The 16,087-nt window shown below is 34.0% G+C and overlaps 1 protein-coding gene across 8 annotated transcripts in view; it reads left to right on the top strand.

Annotated features, from left to right (window-relative positions):
* The window catches only part of how (protein held out wings), a 188,270-nt gene extending 174,121 nt beyond the window's left edge, over positions 1–14,149 (top strand). For 4 of the 8 annotated variants that reach the window (XM_067097083.1, XM_067097066.1, XM_067097100.1 and 1 more), the window contains 3 exons: positions 2,183–2,500; positions 7,622–7,710; positions 11,098–14,149. In XM_067097083.1, coding sequence (XP_066953184.1) covers positions 2,183–2,500; positions 7,622–7,698 — 395 coding nt within the window. In that variant the 3' untranslated portion in view covers positions 7,699–7,710; positions 11,098–14,149. The remainder of the gene's footprint in view (positions 1–2,182; positions 2,501–7,621; positions 7,711–11,097) is intronic. The other 4 variants (XM_067097087.1, XM_067097075.1, XM_067097097.1 and 1 more) reach the window with 3 other exon arrangements.
* The last annotated feature ends 1,938 nt before the right edge of the window (positions 14,150–16,087 follow it).

Below are 16,087 nucleotides of genomic sequence, written 5' to 3'. Positions count from 1 at the left end.
TAGAACTTTTTATAGAGCTTCTGTTATGAAGCTGTCAGTTCATACTAAATACAGCATTAAAGTTATTTTCCTTCTGCTTCTTAGTTCTGATTCTGTAGATGAGAACATTCTTATTAAAGTTGGCATAAATCTCTTGTGAAGCAGATGAAAAATTAAATTTTGATGCTGAGTTAATGTTGAACTGATGTTTGGGTCCTTTAATGTTATGTAATCTTGTACATTTGAGTTGTTAATATATTCCAGTTCATAATTAGAGTATTTTAAAGAGCTGAATGACCATTTAGGTCCCAGCACTTGGCCTTTGGGCTAAATTTTACATTCCATTCCATTCCATAATTATGTAAAGTTAGACAGATTGCATTTTAGTCAAATTACCGATTGCATTTTAGTCAAATTACCGATTCAGTTCAGGAAACAAAAGAAGGTCTTTTAATGCAAAATTTGGTTTACCATGGTGCATTGAAGTTGATGCTCATATATTGTTATATTATGAATCTTAACTTTAGTGGTAGTTATTTATAACCCATGTAGTGGAGTACTGCCTACAATGTGCCCATACATGGCATTGTGTAGGTACTATGGAAAGATCTTTGCAGTATCCCTCCACATGAAGTGGTACTTTACTCCAATTTTTAGCAGTTTTTAGAACAGATTCTCTGGGCAAATTATCTCAGAGGCTACAGAAATGACTTGGTTGTTTGGCTAAACGGGTTTCTAAGTAATTTACTGTCACATAATTCATGAGACCCTTTATAGACCACCCATAACATTGCAAAATTATTGGCAGTTTCTCTAGTCCAGTTATGTTACTGAAGTAGCTCAGAACTATTATCTTGGAAATATTCTCATACAGCAGATTAGTTAGAAGATGGGTGTGTGATTGTGATCCTTGCTCTGCAATCTTCCTTGCAATCACTAAGCATAGCAGTCTTATTAATGATTATTAAGCATCATTATATACTGAAACCCATTTTGGTGATGAATAATTGGAAATCTTTTTAGAATTATTAATCTGGTAATCTTATAAACTAAAAATAAATCCTAGTGTGTAGTTTTATGGCATTCTTCCTTGTAAAGGTTTTGTCATACTGGAATGTCCAGTTGGGTTTTGACTCCTTTTTATTTTTTTGTTATATATGATGTGTGTGGGTGTGAAATAAATTATAATTTTTTGAACATTGTTTATTTCAATAAAAATAGTATTTTCAGGGTAAGCGTTGAGTTATGAGTTTTGAATCACTACACTTAATTTAGTTTGAAATATCAGATAAAATTAATTTTTTACTCTTTTAGTGAATATCTGTTAATAGCTAAAGTTTATGAAAATAATAAATGGTATTTCTTTCCCACTTGACTATGTTTCTCATTAAACTCAAATTTAGTTGAGCTACTGATTGGATCGTAGAGTGACAGACATTGTTTTCATTATTATTCATGTTTGGATCAGTGAGTTCTTTCCATTCTCTACTGTTCTGAACACTTTCAGCCTGATTTTAAAATGAATGAATTTGTAAATTAAAGTTAGAATGTATAGGTGATTAATAATTAAATAAAATTTATCACTGAGTTTTTCATATATAACTTGAGAATTTGCTTCCCTACTGTAATCTGTTTTAAAGTGAGGTTGGTTATATCTGATAGATATACTGTATGTGAGATTGCTCTACCCATGTAAATTAAATTCCAGAGTATATGCCACATGACCTGTGAAAGGCTAATTGTTCTGTTAAAGAGTAATATAATTATGTAAAATATAAGTTTTGGTGTTTTAGAATATTCTATAGCCACCAAAATAAATTTAAAACTGTGATTATAGCCACAAAAATTTATTTCTATGGTATGATACTTACCATTAGAATGCTTGAGCTTTTTGCTGAAATAGAAATCCAAATTAAATGAGTAACCATCCTAAGGGATTTGACTAACCATGTGTGGCTATTGAAGAACTTATTAGCTTCAACTTTATAGTACACATAATCAGCTGTAAAAGATTGGCTGTTTAACCTGAGGTAATGAATGTGGTGTTGGGCAGTTAATTTATTTTGTTTCAATAGATTTTTACTGGATATTGATTTTGAGTAGATTTCAGTGTAATTTATTGGTGTTTTATCATTCACTAATTTTTGTTGTCTTGGTGGTGGTGAACTGACTTACTAACCCAGCCTTCTCTGTCCCTTGCCAGAAATTGAGGCTCTGGGTCATCTTACAGGGGAGGTTCCACGCCTGCTTACCCCAGGAATGGGACTTCAGTCCCCCATTCGCACCACTACGCCACTGGGAGGCCCGCCTCTTATCATGCCAGCCAGAATTCATGTACCCACCTCCACATCGCTGATCAATGGAACTGGAAGTGCTGGCATACCTCCACCATTGATTGCTGCAAGTGATGCCTCAGCTGGTCTCCTTTATGCTCCGTATGCTGCTGCTGCGGAGTATGCTGCCGCCAACTATGCTGCCATCACCTCACCACTCCTGACTGAATACCCCCCGGATGCTGCTGGTGGGTTGTTTGCCAGATGAACTATGTACTAGTCACCCACACCACCGCACCCACGCACCGCTCACATACGTGCCCACCCAAGGGTTAGCCACTGTACTACTATCAGGTCATATGTTGCCACCCACAGCATTTGCAGAGTGTGCGGTGGTGTGTTGCCATGATAGCCAAGAACTGACTCAGTTGCGCTAGGGAAATTGGCTCTGGCTTAACACTTTCTACAGTGTTAGGGGAATTGATAGATATAAAACAAAGTACATACCTTGTTTATTAGTTGTTGATGTTTGCGGAAAACAAAACTTAACATTGGTTGAGCTTCATGGTTTTTATTTTTTCTGATTCAGTCCTCTAGTAATCAAATGTTGCTCATTCAGCGTGCATAAAGCCCAGTGATTTTTTTATTGCATTCCATTTTGTGGCCAGTGCTTTCATTTGTAAATCTACTTATGTATGGTGCTTTCTCTACCTCTGAGGTCATCTTTGTTTTTATTCTGGAAAAGAAAAGGGTTACCATTACCAGATCTGGACTCAGAGGACTGGTCATTGTACGGTTTTTTAATCTAGTGCCAAATCTTAGCTTGTTAATTTGTGCATTATGAAATAGAAAATTATGGAATTATTATAATTATAATAATTATTCTAATTCTGTTGAGAGTTTGAGGTTGTGAGTTTGATGGCTCTTTTATCTTCATATTTATTTATATACATATATATATATATCAGCTGATAGATATAACTCTTTTGCAAAGAGTGTTATTGAAATTAAAATGGTCAAAATAGACCATTTTTTTATCATAATAGCTTTTTAGTTGTAACTAGCATAATTAAGATTATCAGATATTTATGAGTATTCTTAATCGTCACTTGATCATGGTGGTGGATACAGTAATTCTGTATAGTTAATCTTGGTTTTGGGTTGACATGTCTTGCATGCGTTAGATATTATAAGATTGTCTAATTTTAATTGATATTTCCCACTTCCTCTTCGGTAATACCTTAATACACATCTTTTCATTTAACTTTACTCCTTTGTTTTATATTGAAACATTTTTAAGCTCCTTTAAATGATCATATTTTATGATTAGGTCTGAATCTTTATGCTTTTATTTTTAATTTAGTTTTGCCTTTTTACTTTAATACAGTACACATGATGTTCATAGTGCATTTTCTAGCTGTTGGCACATCAAATGAATAAAGAAGATTAGAATGAAATGGAATTAAAACATACCAAGATATGTTATTGCACATGGTATTCATGTTTTTACATCCATGTTTTTCTTTACAAGTGAGCTTATAGTAAGCTATGCTTTATAGTTCTCCACATGATTAACCTTCGATATATAAATCAAAATTATTTTTTACAAAAAATATGCTAGACAGATTGAGGGATGTGAAAAATACACCTTGATGTTTGTGTACTTTGAGGTGGATAGATATTAAACAATGTTAAATATGCAAACAACCTAGTTATCATTTTGCTGTAGGTTAGTGAGGATCCTTGTAAATGTATCAAAACAGTTTGCACACTTTGCAGCTCAGGATTCATAATAACGTCATCGTAGATTCAGTGGCAGGGTGGTTCTAGTTTATGGTACAGTAACAGACTGCATTTGAAACTTTCAGATTACAGTACATGAACAATTTTTGTCGAATAACTTACTCACATTTGGTATATTAGCCTCCAAGGGAGACCTGTATTAATTTGGACATCTTATTTGGTTAGTTTTCTCAAGTTTAGGCAGATTCATTTAACCTGAATGTGTAACCAGCAGCTAAATGTAGACTTCTTGCATGATGTCCTGTATAGCATTGAAAATACATTTTTGTGAAAGTTTTTTCCTGGAACATAAGTTGTCCTTGTTGACTTTTGGCATCAAAAACTAATATTCTTTATCATATAAAAGGTGTAAATGAGAGCTACATTGGGTGTTTTGACTAAAGTGAGGATGCATCCCACACCCAAATTAAAGCTTGCTTGTATTAGCATAAATGGTAATGTCATGTACTGTATAAGCTCACTTGTAAGTACCATGTGTATATGAGATTTATTTCTAACTAGAAGTAATCATCATTTTAAAGGGGTTTGCAATGCACTTCCAAATTTATATTGCCTTTCTCTTGAATTTTTATCATTCTGTCATGGAAGCAGAGTAAATAATTTCTGGAATGGGATTTCCTCTCAAAAGCAGAGGTTAGTTGAAAGCAGGTACATTTAACAGAAATGTAGTTTGGTATACATTAGTTCAAAGTAATTTACTACATCTTTTTATACAGGAGCTGGTTTGTGCAATCTAATAGAATGTAGTAATAACATTCATGAATAACAAGGTTGCTTTTATTGAGACTGTGACACCCAGATAACACTATGACAGTATCTTCCAGTGTTAATTCAAGCACTCAACTACTGATAGTGCAGGTTGAATAAACTACTATTTCTCATTCATGAACCATCCAGAATAGAAAATCCAGCTGACATATGATTCTCATTCATACTTTTGTTTTCAAAATGGTGACAGTTTCATAATAGCTGCCGAGGGACCAACTTACTAACCCAGGTGGCACCAGTTGGATAAGTCGATATCTGTGCCGCACTAACAATAGACTGCGTTCATAGTCATTCATTAAATTTTTTTTCTAATTTTCTTTTCAAATTATTTTTGAGAGCGGTTAACCTATTTTAGAAAAACTTTTCAGATATTGGAGGTCTCCCAAAATATTTCAGTATGGTGATCCAGAATCTTAGGACGCAGCTTATAACCTGAGTAGTGAAAGCAATTGCCTTGGATAAAGAAATAATCATTAGATGGGAAATTTGAATTATGACTAGTTTTTCCTATGATTACTATTAAATGTACTTAATGGAAATGCATGATACTGTAAGCATGTTAAATTTTAACCCTGCTTATAGAGGTATATTAAATCACTATTTTATACCTGTTGCAAACTTTATAATTAAATTGTGATTTTAGATACTTAATAGTAGCTATAGACAGTAGTAAGTTATAAATCTTTTAAAGAGCAAGGCAGTTGCTTAAGAAGCTGTATATGGAGGAACCTCTTCATAGAGGTTAAACCATTGTGCCATAATATTAACACCATTCAATCCTAGGTTGAAGAGAGAAGAAACGGGTTACATGCTAACTGCATTGTATAATGCCAGGATCATAATATGATAAGGATTTAATAGCCATAGTAGAAACCAGCTTTTATAATCGAGTTTTCCTCTTATTTCTTCCCTTTCTCTTTGTGTACTGTAGTTGTAATGTTCCAGAAGTAAGTTATTTACTGTTAGGTCTTTGTCAGCATTCATCAGAGTTTATGCATTTATATATTTTTGATTAATTAGCTGGTGTGTATCATGGCTATTCTAAGTAAGAACTAACCAATGGCCTTCACCTGTGGGTATTAACAAAACCTGTTAGGTGATTGAAGGGTGCTCTGCATACATACTAGATTTCTTAATGTATTAACCACAAACTAGTATTAACATAGAAGCTAACAATCTAATCTTGGTAATTCTCAGTTAATCCCCAGTTGAAAGGGGGTACTCTCAATACTGAAATTTTCAATTAAGTGTACAAATGCTTTAGTGGAAAGAGTAGTCCACACTGAAAAAAAAAAAAATTGTAAGAGTTCTGCCGATGGACATAAGTAAAGTAAGGGTATAATTTTCATTTTCAAGGGAATACAGTTTTGCCAAAGATATACATCTGCTATCTTTAAGAAAGAAATCTTATTCACAATATGTTCTTGTCCTTAATAACATCATAAATGATCTTTTGGTCAAAGGTACTTACAATGCTCTAGTCTTTAGTAATAATGTAATACAGTACAGTACATATTTGTTGTTTTCACTAATGCGCCAGGGTTTCCCACATTAAAAGAATTTGCCCTTACATGCTTTACTGATTTATGAGATTGTCAGGCAATTTCTTTATTTAAAACATTCCTTGGGCCTGCAATCACATGTCAGATAATTACAGTTGCAAATTTCAGTGACTCAACTTTCAATAACAGGGCATTTTTCCTGCACTGACTGAACAGTAATTTTTAATGTTACCACTGTACACTGCATTGATTAACTTGAAAAAACAAGAAATGCGTAATGATTCTATTTGTGATGGTGAAGTCGAATGTGACTGTGGTGGGAATCCCTGAATTCACTTTATATTTATAAATATATAAATATATATATATACTACTTGTGTATATATGTACTCACTTTTGATTACTAGTCACGTGGTGCATAAATTATGTTGGCAGAATTAAATACTGAAGTAGAGCCCCTTCAAGTTACCTCAGTTTGTTTTAGGCCTTGCGTTTCTCCCAACTGGGAACCCTTATACATACACACATACTACACTGTCCATTCACACCCACACATGAAATGAAATACTGTAAGAATAGTAATAACAACAGTACTAACAGAACTAACTGGCCTTGATCATTTCCAGCTGCAGTCTGATTTCGGTGGTGCTATCAGTGTACATACACTTGTTTGAAATCAGGTTCTTCCCTTAGAGATTTTCTGTCTGTGTGCCTGGTCACGTGAAACCTGGCTTGAATATGAACTTGTGTGATTTTTTAATCGTTTATTTTTGTACTGTTGTAGTTATTTCCTTTTTAGTTACCATTGAGGACTTGATGTACTGAAGCAGCTTGTGTAGGTTCTGTAGATACTACCATAGCTTCCTATACATTACACATCAAGATTCAGTGATTAGGTGTCATTTGGCAGCAGTTGTAGTCGTGTACATTTTTATGGTGCAATTTTTGTAATGAATTGTGTAATGAGAATTGACACATGAAGCAATGTGTACTTAAGTTTATTAAGATTTTGGTTTTATTTTTGTGCATGAAAATTTCAAGCAGAAGTTTGAAAATAGAACTATGCAGTTTATATCTTTTATTGATGTAGGTCAATGTGTGTTTTAGAAGTGTTTTGAAGACTGGAAAGAGGATAATGAAACAAGTCAAATAAAAATAAAAGTTCACTATAATTGTGATTCTGCATAGGTCTAATTTAAAGTAAACTGAAGCTTTAGAATTGGTGACTTATTTGGAGCTAAAGCCGTTGTTTGGTGTGTACGTTGCCACATGATGCCATCACATTATGTTGTTCAGGTGTAGCGGCCAAGCAGCGGCGCCATTTGGGCCAGGCACGGGAGCACCCCTATCAAAGGACGGGTACGCTCTCGTAGGCCACATCCCAGGTTAGTCTATTGTCCGGTGAGACAACATGTCCCTCGTTCATGCTCCCCACACCCATATCCTCCTTTTCCACCCCCATCTCAATAGTTGATCCATGTTTATCAGGTTCTGCTTTTTATTACTTTTCTTTCCTTTTATTATTTACCTTTATTATTATTTGTTGCGAATTCCTTTCCTCTTGTTCTAGATGACTTTCATATATATTTTTTTTGACACTTGAAAAATAAGTTCTTAGGTTCTTAGATTGTTACTGTTGATGTGGGGGAATGATATATTTTAGTCATGTGTGTATATATTATATATATATATATCTTTTATCTATATACCATATATAATGGTTGGGCATGATGAGGCACCTGTCAACTCGTTAGTTATTTAAACATTCCGTCCATGCTGCAGTTATTTTGTAGAATATCTTGCTTGTTAGCAGTATAACGAAAAGTGTATTTTTCTATTATTTTTAACCATTTTTTTATGTTACGATGAATCTCATCTTTCATTGAAACTCCCTAGTCAATTCCATTATGGCCTTGACATCATCGTTTGTTCTGTTTTACAAAATCTGTTTGTTCCATTTCACCATTGAGACTTCTGTAAGCAGTTGAAAGTGGCTCACCATGTCCTCCACCATAAAAAATGCTACCGGAATCTTGTTGAGAGGTTGGTCAATGAAAAGATTTTTAGTGAAATCTCTTTAGGGTTATTTTCTTGATTGGTTGGGTACTGGAACTACAAGGCCCCTTATTAAATTTGGAGTAAATCACTTGATAAGCACAAGGAAAGCATTTTGACAGTTTGACTTGCCTGTCATGCATTTCTGGAGCACTTTTTTTTTTCCCGTTTATAGTGTATTTTTTAAGTCACTTAAATTATGCTTTAAAATGGGTAGTTAATAAGGACTGTGGTTGTGTGTACCACAGAAGTTTTGGGACCCAAGAATCTGTTGTGGTCGCATGTTGAGGAAAAAAGAAAGAAAAATAGTACAGGTCACAGCTACAAGAGCCCAAAGTATTTGTATATCTCTGGATTTTTTCATTAAGTCATGAAATAAATTGATGATGAAAATTAAATAATGTTTTTCATTCCAAGAAGAAACAAAAGAATAACTAAGGGTACTTCAACACCATTTTCATGTGTAAATAATGAGTAATGAAAAAAAATCCATCCTTAGACTTATTGAAATAATTAATCTCCATCTACCTAAAAAGAAACTAACCAGCCTGAGGTAATTTTGTTGGGCCGTAGTCATGACTAACGTACAACCTGACTAATGGTCATAAGGCCAAGAGTGCTTGCCTGAGGAACCAGCCACAAGTATTGGGGACAGTAGCCGTAGTAGTAGTAATCATTGGATGTACTTTTCTATCTTCACATTTAAAAGAAGGCATATCATTCATTCCTGGTGGAGTGTTTTTTTTTTTTCTTTACATTGTATTTATTCCCATCATTCATCATTGTCATTCACAGTATCAGAACATTACATTTTGTTCCCCAGTCACCTACATTAAATTTTGTACAATGTTGCAGTTCACTAGTGTTCCAGCATTCTACTTAAAACTACAGCTTTTGCTTTGTACAATGATTATCAACACATTCACATTATCATTACCTCATGGTGTCCTCAGAAGAATTAAAGCTTTTGTATTTTGAATTCTAACTTTTTCACACTAAATATTATCAAATCCTTTTAACATTTACTTTTTCATGCATCTTTAACTAATCTGTGCAATATGTATCTTAAATTATTCACCTATTTTCAAATATTTTTATTATTAATTTAGACTGACTAATATTAACCTTAATGTAGTTATCTTTTATTGTGTTTTAGGCTTGTCATTTATTGTTCCAAAGTAATGTCTTTCACCATCAACATAGCTTAGAGATATTAGATGTATCAAATTTAATTTTCTAATGTATGACTCCAGATTACACTGCCTATTAGGGTTTAGAGATTTAAAACTTTTAATGGTCTACAATTGTGGATGTCTGGCTATGGTCATATATATTTTGCGTAAGCCTAGTGTCCTTCATGGTACACTTTGGGAACAAAGGATAACTAACAAGATAGGGAAAATTTCCTTTCCACTTGCTGTATTAAACTTAGTAGCTATATTGAGAAAACGTTGTTACACCGTTATTCAAATAGACATTACTTTATATCACTAGATTTTATTAATTTACATCAGTGGACTAATGATAGCCCCAGCAAATGTGCAGTAATTCAGCAAGAGATGGACACTTCTTTGGAGTTTTAAGTTTAAAGCCTATGGAAATAAACTTCTCCATTTCAGAAATACTTAATACATTCTAATTTTTCTTTGGTAGTTTGATTTCTACACACACACACATTATTTTAGATCATTTTACTTAAGGTCATCTGGTAATGTAGAAAAGTACATTTTCCTTTCATTGCTTCTGTTAGATGCTTCCATCACACAGAGTACACGAAAACTTTGTTTGGCTTGTTTATCAATTAAAACAGTTGTGCTATTAACATGATTGTAAAGTTTAACTAAACTGCTCTTTAATTTCACTTTGATTCCTTTGTAACATGTTAATGATTTTTTTTATTATGCCTTAGTTTTTTTTGCAAGGTTTCAGTAATGTTGAAAATTATCACAAAATACATAACCCCTTTGCAATTTACTTTTTCATGTTGTATATGTCCAATTTACAAACAATTCAAAATATCCATGTACAATATGAGTCTAGAATAAATTTATATAGGGGTTATATTACTGTTTTTTGCACACTTGGTCTTTACAGTAATTTGCAAGTACATTTAATATTTTGGAAGCATACATCCCGTGTAGGCAAGTGTTGCTTATTTGATAATCAGTTTCATTAGCGTGGCATACTGTACTCCTAATTGAAAATTTTGTTTTTGTTACTTTCCATTTATGTGTAGATTTGCATTGCATCCTTATTTCTTGTACATTACACTACTGTACTACTTTATATTCCATAAAGCCCATTCATACATCATTTTAATCTTTTTCTTAAGCTTCTCTTGTGCTTAGTACCCATAAATAGAAGGGTATTGCTTTCTATTAGTCTATTTCCTCTTCCTTTCTTCCTTGATTGCTGGCTCTGTCACTTACAATGGCAGGTGGTTCCGCATGCATGCTGCCTAGCAGGGCACTGTAGAGCAGATCTTTAGGTTAGCACTGTAAATATATCTTTTTTTATATATACTGCAGCTTTATGTCCTAAGCCAGTGGATTAAGGGGTGGTAAATACAGTGCACCTTCATGTGTAAAGATCACATTAATAATCAAAATAATAATTTAGAATTAATGCTGGGGCATCTGGCACCAGTGTAATGTACTAACATTCGTTTCTCTTTTTCTGTTAACTCCCCTCTGGCTCGGATGATCCTGGTCCCTCAGCCGACCTGGCGCGTTGCTAACCCGCCCCGGGCTCCTTCTCTTGTGTCCCTCGTGTCACTACTGACCAGCACTGAGGCACCACCACCACCACTCCATCACCACCACCACCACCATTCACCCTAGGATACACCACTAACCTCGCTGCGCTCTGGGTGCTGCCGCATCGCCCACCCGGCTCCACGATCGTTGGTACGTGCCTTCAGTACCGCAAAATTTTGCTCTGAATCAGGGCAGGATTTACGACCCTAGGGTCTTGCGGCGGCGGCCATACTGTCGACCCGTGAACAAGGGCAGGGTGTACAACGAAGGTGGGCATAGGGAAGCCTACATGCATAATATAAATGAAGGCTTTGGCTGCCTACACCTTCCTTCTAGCCTGCCTGCCTGTATGCCTTTTTGAGGCACAGCCATCATTTTTTCTGAACTAAACATTTAAAGTACTGTATTGCACTAACTTAACGTCTACTACTAAATAGGACAGAAAATTCTAAGAGTTCAAAAAATCGTTCCTAGGGTGATATATGATGCTCAGTTATAGGCAGCTTCTACTTAGGATTTCCAGTGACACAGGTGACAAATCAGTGAAAGAGAAGATGGGTCAAATCTGTTCAAAGCATGTTGTTATAAAAGTGAGTCATTTGAGACAGGTACTATACAAAGTGTGCATTTAGAGATGGTGCTAACGTTCAGCTCGGTCACACAGCTTTATCCTTAGGGTCTTTGTGTTGTTGGTGTTATATTTTATCATTTTTAGATTAGTGAATAATAGATGTTTAATGAATCTCAATAGCTTCTATCACAGCGTGTCATGTAGCTCATGTCTTAAGCATGTTCTAAGCCTAGTGCTATGATCTGGGACTAAATATGCAAAGTGAGTAAACAAGTGTGTATTCATTAATAAGTATAGAGTGGCATATAGCCCATGGTTGAAGTAAAAAGGTGCAGCTTGTGATTACTCATGAATTGACATATATGTTTTATAAGCCAAAATCAAGGTATGAGCATATTTAGGTATGAAAAGGTTTCAAAATTTGCAGGCACAACATTTGCATTTCATAACTAAAGCATGATGAGGATTTTAGGAACAGGATAAGAAAGTGTCCTAGGTTTCTGTGCTCACTGTATTTCATTCACTATTACTATAGTTTGTGACAAGTTGCCAATTTAGGCCATTTTTTAACCAAAAGAATAGTAAATTTTCTTACCACGATTTTCTTGTTACTAAAAGTTACATAGTTTAAAGGGGATGTTGCAATTATTCATGGTAACTTTATTAACTAGTGCCTTAGGTTGCCGGGTAATCTCTCCATACATTGTTATTGTGTGATTTACAGAATCTGTCGATAGATGCCATGAAGTACCCCGAAGTGCCTTCTGTTATGAAGCTCAGATATATATCTTATTTTGAGTTCTAATGTGCCAATTTAGAAGTGAAATTTTTCTTGACACAATGGTAACTGTAAGTCTTCAAAACTTAGAAAAAAAGCCATAGTTGTGAGGAATAGTCTCAATAGGTTTACCTCAAAAGACTTGCAGTTTCTGTGTGATTTATTGATTGGTGTTAATCTGTTTGAAGAGCTTGACACTTATGTACATAGTTGTTCATCCTCTCATTGTACTTAATCATTTATTGTTGTACTTAAGCATGAACCTATGCAATGACGATAAATATTAGAAGCATTTTTGGGGATTAGAAAGCCAAGTGCACGAAGTTTATTTTAATATTTTTTCTCTCAATGTTGCTGTTTGTGCCATACTTGGATGTTTGAAAAGCATCCAAGATTCGCCTTCATCAAAGTACGTGCAAATATTAATGTAAGTAGTTGTACTTACCAGACATTTCACAGGTAGTTCTAAGTAGTTATATGTATAATGCATTAACATCGAATCATTGTAGGGTGGAGGTTCCTTTTCATCACTGGAGGAGAAAGCCGTTGTATGCACATGTGCCAATTAATTTGTATAGAATGTAAATTTATTCCTATTTAGTTATCTTCCTTCTTTTGTTGCCTTATCTTGGTTGTGACTTCCATATAGCTCAAGGTACTTGAGCTCATATTTTAGTCGTTTCTATATTTTCTTTTTGATATTTTTCTTGCATGCAATTGGATTCACTGAGTACTAAAATGTACGGTAATGTATACTCAGATTTAGCTTAAAAATGTAAGCCTGGTAAGTGAAACTAAGTGTAGAGTTATTTAAGAAATTTAATGTTCTTTTTTAGATGTTATTTTCATATGTACGAAAATCTTTCATCTGTCGTTTCAATTTATTATTCTCTTATGTTGGTGCTATCCTACACAAAGTCATTCATTGAGAAGTGTGTCACTACCACCTGTCTGGTTTGCGTTTAGTGTTGTTGTGGATCTGTGATGAAAATCTTTTAGAAGGTTTCCAAAGGAATGCTATTTATTAAGAGAAAGTCATTTTTATTCAGTCTATTTATATTTTCATTTGTGACTTGAAAGGAGAATACTTTATCTGCTGACAGGTTCAGTCTGGAAATACATTTTTTCTTTCTTTTTTGTACAACAATCATGATGATAACCTGTCCTAGTAAGTGTTCATGATCATCATCATCACCTTGCTCATCTCAGAGTACAGTATATACAGTAATTTTATTTCTAAAGAAGAAATGTAAATTATGTCAGATATTAAATAATTTCATAATATAAGATAATTTTAATGCCACTTGTTTTTCTTGTATCGGCTTCTTTCTACCCTGCAATCACTTTAGATCTATAATGTAGATAGGTAGGACTTACTAATTTTCCATACTCTCATCTCTATGACTAGGTCACAAGTAACATGTATTGGCTCACAGAAAAAGATTAATGGTATAGATTATTCACCTTATAACAACCAGGATGTTGATGATAACTAAATATTAGCTTACTACTGACAGTCTTGGGAATGGAATAACGTTTAACTGCGGCGGTGGACTACTGACGCAAAACTCAAGTTGAGACTTTTGCATTTTAATCCCACAGATGCAGAATGTATTTCATTTTACAATATCCTAATCTCTATAATATAAAATGTTTCGTACAAATCCTGTGTTTAACTCTTCCCTTTACCTTCCTCCTGAGTTACTAATTGACTAATCAAACAAGTTTCCTGAGATTTTGAACAGAAAAGTTATTTGCATGACAAGTTACTTCATGCTTGACCTTTCAGGACTTTAATCAGCAATACTGTTATAGGCCCTTTGCCTATTGTAGCCTTACTAATTATTCTTGACTAACTATAAATTGGAATGGGTCTATTTGTATAAGTTTTAACCAACATAATGCCATGACTTGGTTCTTTCAATAAACGCTTCCAAATAGCTCCTATCTTGCTTCAGAAATAAGAAGAGAAAAAATTTTCATTTTATAGAGCCCACATCTTAACTGGCTTACCTATGTTCATTATTGGCAGGCAAGTAAATTTTGAACCTGGTCTTGTGAACAGAGGAAAAATCTCTCAAATGATTCATGTTCAAACAGTTACCTAACAAAGTAAACCAATATTAGTTACACAAAACAAAAAATAGTTGTGCCATAAAAGTAAGTTGCAGCATTAGCACGGAAAAATAATGTTAATGTGTGGCATCTTACCTTTAGCTTCTTGCCATGAAGCCAATAAGTTTGGCCTCTTGGAAAAAATTCCTAAAGTGAAGAAAATAAATTAATAATTATGTATGAGTGGACAATACTACCGTTGGAAAAAAAAAAAAATGCGACTCCCTTCTGATTTGGAGAATGGCCAACAGTGACTGAAAAATAAACAGAACAATAAAAGTAAACATTAAATAGTTGAAATATCTAAATCGCATCAATTTTATAAGACGCAAGTCTCATCAAAATTGTCTTATTGCTAAAATTAACTTTTTATATCTTGAAAGCCGCTTCATAACTTAAAAGTGACTTATTTTGTATAGTTGCAGCACAGTTATCACATCTGAGTAAGTGTCAATAAAAGTTATAATTTTTATTCTACTGTACACAATACATTCACTATTTGCAAAGTGTTTGGAACAAATTTATGCAATACTACACAAAATCTGTAACTATATAGTATAAACTTTTACGAAAAGTTTGCATGTCTACCAGCAATACTACACAAGTACCTTGAATACTATCATTTAAGGTGCAGTTATGAAGTAATGAATTCCATTAAGTTGTGATTTACTGTACCTAGAAATATAAAGTAAATTTCTCAATTATAAACTTAGGGCATTGTAAACTTAGGGCATTGAAGAGTATCATTAAGTTTCCAAACCTAGGCTATGACAGTCTGTTGGCACCAGATTTCACTGAAAAAGTTGAAACTAGGTAAACACTTTTAACAATTAATACATGGAGTAATCTATATTCAAATTAAAGCACATGATTTAGGCTTAATATTTTGTGAAGATTTGAAATATTGCAGAATTTTGCTGGCAAAATGGAGGCAAAAGAAGGTGACCACAAATTCAAAAGGTTACAAGGTAAAATTGTATGCAACAGTTACTGATTGTGACTGAACAATGCTTGGTGAATGTGCAAAGATATAATATTAGAAAAATCTAAATCACAAAAAGTATAGAGGATGTACAATACTTATCCATCTCACCTAAGGTACAATATCTCAAAACAACAAATGAGGCACTGCATGTCAGAGGGGGCCTAACCCTCAAACATGGCGATTTTGAGTTAGTGGTGGGAAGATATAGGAAAGAAATGTAATTTTCACGTGGGAATAAGTTTCAAATTAAATTCACCCTTAATCCCCCCAAACTTACGGTCTGAATTCTCTTGATATAAATTAGATCCAGTACAAATGGAAAACTTTAAAGTTTAATATCCCAAAACTATGTTTTTGCACATAGGCCCCTCTGACATGTGGCACCTCAATTAGTATACATACTAAAAAAAAAAATTAAAAGAAAATTAATAATTAAGTCGAATGGCAGGCAGCAGAAGAGACACATCTATCTCAGACTACAGCCGAGAGAAAAGTGGATGTG

Source organism: Macrobrachium rosenbergii, chromosome 4, assembly GCF_040412425.1.
Source record: "Macrobrachium rosenbergii isolate ZJJX-2024 chromosome 4, ASM4041242v1, whole genome shotgun sequence".
Lineage (NCBI taxonomy): Eukaryota > Metazoa > Arthropoda > Malacostraca > Decapoda > Palaemonidae > Macrobrachium > Macrobrachium rosenbergii.
The sequence above is the reverse complement of the archived record's forward strand: the minus strand, read 5'-3'. Positions and strand labels throughout refer to the sequence as shown.